Source organism: Leuciscus leuciscus (genome assembly GCF_965113295.1).
Source record: "Leuciscus leuciscus genome assembly, chromosome: 13".
Classification (NCBI taxonomy): Eukaryota; Metazoa; Chordata; class Actinopteri; order Cypriniformes; family Leuciscidae; genus Leuciscus; species Leuciscus leuciscus.
The window spans coordinates 8,385,185-8,394,826 of NC_138737.1; the positions used below are offsets into that span (position 1 = coordinate 8,385,185).

General features: G+C 37.7%; 1 protein-coding gene across 3 annotated transcripts; it reads right to left on the reverse strand.

Moving 5' to 3' along the window:
• Positions 1-108: 108 nt before the first annotated feature.
• On the reverse strand, positions 109-9,536 carry LOC309511938 (uncharacterized protein). 3 transcript variants are annotated; one of them, XM_082187318.1, is made up of 4 exons: positions 9,384-9,536; positions 6,023-6,663; positions 976-1,095; positions 109-752 (listed from the first exon to the last, which is right to left on the reverse strand). In XM_082187318.1, the coding sequence occupies exons 2-4, from the start codon at positions 6,629-6,631 to the stop codon at positions 420-422; spliced, it is 1,062 nt and encodes a 353-aa protein (XP_082043444.1). In that variant the 5' UTR covers positions 6,632-6,663; positions 9,384-9,536; the 3' UTR covers positions 109-419. The 3 variants fall into 3 exon arrangements, with proteins under 3 accessions (XP_082043444.1, XP_082043446.1, XP_082043445.1); XM_082187320.1 differs by having other exon boundaries at positions 9,453-9,528; XM_082187319.1 differs by having other exon boundaries at positions 9,280-9,516.
• Between the last annotated feature and the right edge of the window lie 106 nt (positions 9,537-9,642).

Genomic DNA, 9,642 nt, shown 5'->3' on the forward strand with positions numbered 1-9,642 from the left:
AAGGAACGCATTCACAGTCAATCACAGAGGACACACTTAGAGATAAAATAGAGACAAAACGTTATGTTACCAGTCAGATGCGTGGGTACATTAATAACCAATTCTTAGTTTGACACAAAATCTTTTTTTATTTCAACCAATGAACCGACTGACATTTTACTTTTAGCAGCTAAAGTAAATCTAAACCGATCTTGTGATAACTGTGCCAAAGCAAACTGCTAAATTATTAATTGTATTTATTGCACAAAAACATATGTCTGGCAATTTTTTGACACTATTATTTTGTTTAAATGACAATATTTAAATTAATGACCTTGCTCAACCAAAGTTTTAGACATTTCTTCTGCTGCTCAAATGAAATTATGTACGAGGAATTTTTGACACCGCTTGAACAGACGTCTTTAGAAAAGTCTGGTCCTCTAAATCTGATCCGTCGGCTTTGAGTTAAAGATGTTGAGGGCGGCTTCCTTCTGCCTCAGCCGAGCTCGTAGGTTGTTGATTCTCTCCTCCTGGGCCAACTGTTCAAAGTCAAAAGCAAGACAGCTCTCGGCTCTGGGGAGCAATGCGGCTTCTAAACACTCATTGTCATCCTCGTGCGCCTCTCTTTCTCCAGCTGCTGCTTCAGGCTGCTCTGAGACGCTGGCCGATGCGTGGATGATCTGGGACTGCTGGAGGATATCGGGCTCCTGACTGGACTCCAGATCCTCAGAAGGTTTGGGTGGGCTAATCGCTGACCTGGACTCTGAGGTTTCCTGTTAATTCAAAGGCAAAGTTCATCAATAATCATGATTGGGGGGGGGCTAAAAATCGGCTATTTTCTCTGTCTTTCTGGCTTAAGTAATTGGCTCAAAAACAAGAAATGCTACCAGGGGGTGCCAACAAATAGCCAGGTAAAATGATTTAATCATGTAAGATTATCATGCCCATCTTCAAGACTAACTTTACACAGAGTAAAATAAAAGACTGAAGCTTGACCTTTTGACACTCTTTGCCCGTATAGCATTGCTCAGGCATTTCTTCAGAGACTTTGTGCAATTTTGGTGAAATGTGCGGGTTAAGATCAAGATCTGTAACTGGAGCCTGACCATCCTGAGTCTGTGGATCGGAAAGAGACATGCAACAATCAGAAATCAAATAAAAGGCTGTACCAAAGGCCTAAAGCACATAATGCTCAATATAGAAAGTGAAGAGAATCACACTTTTTTTTTTTTTTTACCTTTATAGCTAAGTAATGTAAAAGGGATGTTGAATAGATATTGATATTTTCTCTTTAGAGATCCTTCATAATGTAAAAGCATATTCACCTTTGAATTGTCATCATTTTATTATATAACGCTGCTTTCAAGATTCCTTGCAGCATGAAATTTAAATCATCTTAAGAGTGATGACAACGGAGAAAGAGGTTATAACAGGTATATTTCAGCAAGAAGCCGGTTAAGTGATTTTGGAGTGTCATATTTTTAAATATTTTTTTCTTTGAGTATCAATGAACAATTATAATTTTATAGTTTTTTTTTTTACTTTGAATATCACTAAACTGGTTAAAAACTATCTACAGTTAATCTAAATAGGTTTTAATTTAAAAATAGTTTTTGAAATTTAAAGTTAATTTGTTACAATTAAAGAAACCTCATCTGAGAATTTCATTCCCTGTTTATTTATATAGCGTTTAATACAATATAAATTGTTTCAAAGCAGCTTCACATTATTAAAGATGAAAATAACAGTGTAAATATTGTAAAATTCATCACAATCCGGCTTAATTTAGTTCAATGTTGCTTTAAATCAGTTCAATAGACAGGGTCAATTTTCACAAAATCAGAACCCCGAAGGCATTTTGTGATTATTTATATTGTACAACATTTCTAGGGGTATTAAGGGGTGCTGAATCCAAATCTGCTGTATATGAAGCTCAAAAATTTCCCAAAATGCCTCAATTTTGAAATTCAAAATGGCCACCACCACCAGGCTTAAATCTATTTTTCAGTATATCTTTTTGACTAAACAAGGTTCAAACATGAAATAAATGTGCTTTTGTAAGTTTTCCTACATGGGCAATTCAATGCCATATTCAGATTTGAGATGTAATGTGAAGAAACTGCATAGATATTGCAAAAAATGTTTGTTTTTAACTATGAACTATTATTAACTAATTAATAATTAAGTTATTATTATTAATATTATCAGGCTACTTTAACTTAGTTTGTATTTTGTTTTGAGGTCAAATGTGTCAAATGTACTGTAATGCACTCCCCCACCTTTGCCCTCCCCAATATCACCCCACCCCTCCCCCAAGCTTAGCCTTTCTCACACTTCTCAGAACAGCTGATCGGAAACATAGGACAGCTAACAGGTAAAGTCATGTCCAGTGTATATTTTCATAATGTGACATGTTTTCATAAACATCCCAAGGGGATCAATAACGTTTCTATCTATATATCTATCTATCTATGTAGTTTAAATAATTGCAGTATATATTTTTGCATTTTTGATCACTAAAAGAAGCCTATTAGTGCGATTAGCTAGATGACATCAAAGTCAGTAAACTTAACACACTTGCTTTTACACTGACTGATTGGAGGAAAAACTTTACATTTATTTCATTTAAAGGTGCTCTAAGTGATGTTTGGGTGACGCCACTTCTTGTTGACGCTTAAAGTATAGGCCTTATTTGCAAACACCGGAAGTAGCTAACCGCGGCCATATTGTTGACATGACATCTGTCCTGCCCCTAGCCGCACGCAGATTTGAGTTGAGGGGAGCAGTAGCCTAATGCTTCATCTCTTCGGTATCAAGAGAAGATAAGCTTGATTGGTGTGGACCCATATCAAATAGACCCAATAGTCTTAAGTAAAGAAAGATCCGTCCTTATTGCCAGCCGTAACTTATGCTGCCAACTCTCACGCATTCACCGTGAGACACACGCAATTGACACTTTTCACACGCTCTCACGCCCCACATACATTTTCTCACGCACAGAAAAATCGCGAAGCAAAGAGGACACGGAGACCGACAGACTAGACAGAGCAGGTTACTTATGATAATAAAAAAATCTCAGCTCTCAGATTCTGTCAATTTTATTACGAAATTCAAACAATAAACACAGTTTTGGCACTTGTAAATGTGACGCGACAGATCCCTAGCGGCACGTGAACCGATCATCTCTAGCTAGTAAATAAACACGAATGAACAATGTTGAAAGATACAGTACAACTTACCGAAATGTATATTCCTCATATATAATATCGACCAATCAATCAAACAAAGGGGTCAATAAAACAATTGGAGAACAATTATGTCACATAACATTTACCTCAGGAAAGCCATTTGATGACCATAATATAGGCACGTTAGTTGGCTAGAAAAAAAGAGCTATAGAGAGTATTTAGCTAAGTATGTGTACTATATTACATATTTATTATATTTGTACTTATATCATTAAATAAAGTTGTTATTATAATAAAAAAAAAAAAACGCATTATATCTCTCTCTGTATGTTTACAGCATTAGGTGAGTTGTTTTTTTCTTGAGAAAAATTAACGCCTATCTTGTGTAGCCTACCTAATATTTATCCAAATGAGTCAATATTAAATCAAATCACAATAATTGAATTGAATTGAAATAATAAAAAAAGCGTAACGTTAGCTTACCAGAAATTGTACCATGTAAACATTGCAACATGTTGTCACTAAAACTAAAAAAATTCAGTTTAGTTACTAAAATGTTTTGACAATCACAATACACTTATTGTCATGCAATATTTTTTTTTTTACATCCCCCAATCCCCCCTAACATGTGGTAAAATGATGGGAACAGACTTTGCTGTGGGGAGTTAGCTGAAAGTTTAGCCTATATTTATCCTAGCTAGCCACAAGTCTCTCCTGCGCTGGCTCAACTCCTCTGTTTCCTTCCCTTCACGTTTTCTGACAGTCGGTATCGCATAAAAACTAACTCCGGGGTTCTTATTGCTATTGTTAGAACAGCCGTGTATTACATAACACACCATCGCGCTGTTTAAAAAAACAAATACAGCGATAATGCCATGGATAATACCGACGCTGCCTCGCTTGTCAATTGACAGATTGACAGTTGCTGTGGTTTCTATGTCAACAACATGGCCGCCGCGAACATTGATGACGTAGATCGAATAAGAACTATTGTCAAACAAAACGGAGACTAGCTAGACCCTCCCTCCTCCTCATCCGCACACTAACTCCCCAAACCCCACCCCAAATCCTTCTTGTCGGTTATTGGCTGGAACAGTTTGTTATTTTTCATGGTGCGGCTGAGCCCAGTTTGTTTTTGTTGCCGTTTGTGGAGAAATTTCATTTATTGTATGAGATGTAGTTTTTCTTTCTGATCTTGTTGGTAAAAGATACACTGCTTCCAATCTATTGGAGGTATTTTGCTCCGTAGAGTAACATTTTGCAGAGTTGGGGTGGATGCAGATGAACTTCGTTTGGTATCTATTGGTAACTTGGGCTACGGAGGTATTGTAGGTGGGCCGTGGGAGGCCTTTCAATAGAAAAAATTAAATAAAATCATGAAAGATTACTAAAAGGGATTGAATGGTTCAAGTAGAACAATACCCAACGAGATTTACATTTAAATAAATTAAAGGTGCTCTAAGCGATGTCACGCGTTTTTTAGGCCAAAACATTTTTTGTCACATACAGCAAACATCTCCTCACTATCCGTAGCTACCTGTCCCCTGAACACACTGTAAAAAACGTGGTCTCTGCAGACACCCCAGGCTCCACAAACAGCAACAAAAACAAACTGGGCTCAGCCGCACCACGAAACATAACAAACTGTTCCAGCCAATAACCGACAAGAAGGATTTGGGGTGGGGTTTGGGGAGTTAGTGTGCGGATGAGGAGGAGGGAGGGTCTAGCTAGCCTCCGTTTTGTTTGACAATACTTTAAGCGTCAACAAGAAGTGGCGTCACCCAAACATCACTTAGAGCACCTTTAAATGAAATAAATGTAAAGTTTTTCCTCCAATCAGTCAGTGTAAAAGCAAGTGTGATAAGTTTACTGACTTTGATGTCATCTAGCTAATCGCACTAATAGGCTTCTTTTAGTGATCAAAAATGCTAAAATATATACTGCAATTATTTAAACTACATAGATAGATAGATATATAGATAGAAACGTTATTGATCCCCTTGGGATGTTTATGAAAACATGTCACATTATGAAAATATACACTGGACATGACTTTACCTGTTAGCTGTCTTATGTTTCCGATCAGCCGTTCTGAGAAGTGTGAGAAAGGCTAAGCTTGGGGGAGGGGTGGGGTGATATTGGGGAGGGCAAAGGTGGGGGAGTGCATTACAGTACATTTGACACATTTGACCTCAAAACAAAATACAAACTAAGTAAAAGTAGCCTGATAATATTAATAATAACTTAATTATTAATTAGTTAATAATAGTTCATAGTTAAAAACAACTATTTTTTGCAATATCTAAGCAGTTTCTTCACATTACATCTCAAATCTGAATATGGCATTGAATTGCCCATGTAGGAAAACTTACAAAAGCACATTTATTTCATGTTTGAACCTTGTTTAGTCAAAAAGATATACTGAAAAATAGATTTAAGCCTGGTGGTGGCGGCCATTTTGAAGTTCTCAATTTTGAGGCATTTTGGGACATTTTTGAGCTTCATATACAGCATATTTGGATTCAGCACCCCTTAATACCCCTAGAAATGTTGTACAATATAAATAATCACAAAATGCCTCCAGCACTTTAAATAAGCACATTTTCAGAAATTCTGCCTAGTCTACAATAACTGAATAATGTTAGTTCATCAATTATAAAACTAGTTAAATTCAGCTGTAAAGCAACTCTAGAGAAGATAATAGTGTCTCAAGTCAGTTCAGTGTTGATTCAGTTCAATAACAGTGTCGATGTTGCAAAGTCAGTGTTGTTACTCAATTCAGTTCAAATTTTGGTCTCATCCGATAGTGTAAAAGCAGTCCAATATTACTGAACATGAATTGTGAAATATCCCACCTTGTTCTGTTGTGATCTGGGTGAAGGATCCGGGAGCGGTTGTGCCTGACAACTAGGTGGAGTGCTTATCTGGTGCTGTTGACTGGGAGAAACCGGACACACACCTGAAGGTGTTGAGGGAGAGCTTTGCAGTCTCACTCGCCTGTAGCGTGACTTTCTCACTGACAGGAAGATCTGGCCATTAAACACGATGATGGCATTTTGCTGACCAGAATCCCTGATGCTGGGAAACAGGGCCGCTTCAGTCTCCATTCCTGAAAACTGTATTTTGGGCTTATGTGTTTTTAAAATTGTTCTTAAGACCTTAAAGGCAGTGATGCTGGAACTCACAACAGGCAGCAAAAACTGGCCTGGAGTTATTTTGGTGACCAGCGGCCTCTGGCCCTGTGGAAGCGTTTCTCTGCTGTCCTTGCCCACAGCCACTTCTTTTTCCCGCAGCTCAACCGGACAGATCCACGTCACTGTCTGCGGCATCCGTTTCCCTGGTTCATGCTGAGACAGAGCGACACGGATCTTCCTGGCCGTGGAGCTGGACAGGGACTGCACGGGGATGTTTTTGACACATGTTCCTTTGGGAATGTAAACAACTATGTTCTCCATGCAGGACATGCTGATTCACAGAAGAGTTTGAACCTGTGGGACTGGTTGAATAAAGCAATCATATTACTGTAGTCTGCTGAGCTTTTATATATGTCTCTGCATTTTATTATTACTAAACAATTAGTCTAAATAGCCTACTCAACATACAGAGGTGGTAAACTTAAACTAAAGACCTTAGCTCATAAAGTTAAATAAAATTCATTTTAAAGAAAGTTTACCATTGAAACTAGCTTCATCCAACAGCCTAGCTATTTTAGTTTTTGTTACTAACTACTACAATTAAAGGGGCTATAAATAGGAATTTTCATGTATTAATGTGAACAGCTTCTAACGAACCTTCAAAAACTAGACCTTCTCTGCCTTCCTATATTTTCTATGAAGGAATGTTGAGTTGACTGATTATTATGTAAAGGACTCGGGACGTTTTTGCCGGGAAAATGTAAAGGATGTGACGAATATGCCCAGGGGATGGGCAGCATATTTTCAGCCAAAATCCGAGAATGCCGTTTTTGGCCGATAATTTTCGGTGCATCCCTACTAACTAGGGCTGGGACAACGCGTCGAAGTCATCGATGACGTCGACGCAAAAAATACGTCGACGCAAAATATGCGCGTCGATTCGTCGACCTGTTTTCATTTCTCTAAAAAACGTGTGCAAATTACTTCACAGTGTGTACCTTATGTGCGCTGATACGCGATGGCCATCATTCTATCCAACGGTATAACCAATCCAGGGGTTTTCCTGCATTGAATTTTTTTTGGCGGCCGCCAAAGCCTTATTTGGTCGATGAGTGATGTAGAATAGAATGACTGACTGCGCTAAGTTGACAGGGCGCATATAAGTACGAGAGAGAGCCCCGGCCGCGCGCGCGCGCGCGCACTCACCGGCCTCAAACAACACGAGCGCTGTCTTGCTCTCTCTCTCTCCCTCGTGCATATTATCATTAGACACGATAGAAAAAGGGCGGAAGACCAAAGTTTCACGTGGAGCATTCGGAGATTTTTTTCTCTTGAATTACCGCCGAGTGTGAATTGTGGTAAAAAATAAACTGCCGGGATAATCACACATCGCTTGCCGTAGGCTACACGTCCGATTCGCGAACTAATGACTCCTTTGAACCGATTCACTTTAATGAATGGTTAAAACAACTGATCTGTCCAACACTGAACTCACGAGACGTCTGAATCGGTGTATAACAAATCGGTAACACTTTACAATAATGTTCCATTTGTTAAATTCTAGTTAAGTACTTTTTTTTATTAGTTTTTTTTTTTTTTTTTTTTTGAAAAATGTGAGTGGCAGAGTGTATTACTATACGTTGTTATTTTTACGTGAATGAAGAATTAAAATATGCACTTTTTTCAGTAAGCTAGGACTATGTGTTTTCAACATAAATGTTCAATTCTGTTGGTTCAGGAAGGACGCCATGACAGGCTGCTGTCTCCCACTGTTAATTTTCATTTATTTTTTGTTGGAAAAGCACTCTCTACTTAAAGCCCTCAAGTTTACATTGGTTACTGTATTCTTTCAATTGCTCTAAACAAGTATTTTGGGTGACCTTTTTATTTTTTTATTGAATGCTAGACATCAAGTTGTTGTTATTTTCATCTGAAAGAAGAACTTTTTCTCAGTAAGCTAGGCCCTATGTGTTCAGTAAGCTTGTTTCAGTAAGCTATGTGTTTTCAAGGCTTTAAGGTTTTATTGAATGCTACCTCTGACTAAGAATGCATTACTATGCGCACTTGTATAGTCTTTTATTTTGGAATTTTAAGAGCAATAAACATATATTGCAATGTTAAGGAATTCATGTTTTTTTCATTCAGATATGTAAATTAACATGTATAAATTGCTATTAGTCAATTAATGGGGATTTGGGAGATAATCGATAACCGAATCGAAATCGAATCGGACCGGAAAAATGAATCGTTAGATTAATCGATGCATCGAAAAAATAATCGCTAGATTAATCGTTTAAAAAATAATCGTTTATCCCAGCCCTACTACTAACAGTATATAACTTCTATTTAACCCTTTAGCCGGGGACACACTTAACGACTAGCTAAAACATTCTAAGACTGAACCGAACAGCGAACACACTTACAGACTGTTTCCAACTGCAGCAGATTTTAAACACAGACTGTGAACACCAACTGTCTCTGACTCGGCACATTGGGCATGATCAGTCTTAAACATCAAATTACATTCATAATCTGCCTTACAGTCGTTAAGTGTGTCCCCTGCTTAAGTTTATGCAAGACTGTACTTTTGGACAACTTCCCACAGTCCATTTTGTAAAAAAAAAAAACATAAAAATTAGACAAACAAAAAGCTGTACAGAATAAATATTCTCTGTTGCCATGTGAGCGCAGAACAAAAAAAGAACTTCGCAGTATGTATAATATATCGGATCACGTTCAGTGCTCTTGTACATTACGTGTGCAAGAGCACGAGCAGTAACTGAAGTTGGCTGCAGTTCGCTTAACGGCCACCGGTGTCGCCAATAATAATGGTTTCTAAATTCTACATATAGCTACTTAAAACAATAAACAAAATGACAGAGAGACCGTAAAAGACAATCACTTTTAAAAACGATGCTGTTTAACTTATTAAATATTTCTAGTGTTAACTGAAGGTATTTTTCGTAAAGTATCGTTACCATTGTGAATTTGTGGATTTGTCATTAGGAAGGACCATAGACCAACGTCAACAGGAAACGTCTAACGTTACCAAATTAAACTAAAAACAAAAGTTGTCATATACCTAAAATTGGTCACTTCAATCGCGGTACAGTCATGTCTCCACAGCAAAGCTCATAAATGGAATTCATACGTTTTGTTTTTCAATTAAATAAACCTGTTCTCGAACATCTGCATGCACCCCTCTCTCGCTCTCTGCACTCAGCGGGGACTTCCGGAGAAAACTTCCGGAGTTTGGTCATGTCAAAATAAAAGTCATTGTTAGACAAAAGTTTAATTTAAGACTCGATATACATGAATTGTTCATTTAAAATATAAATATT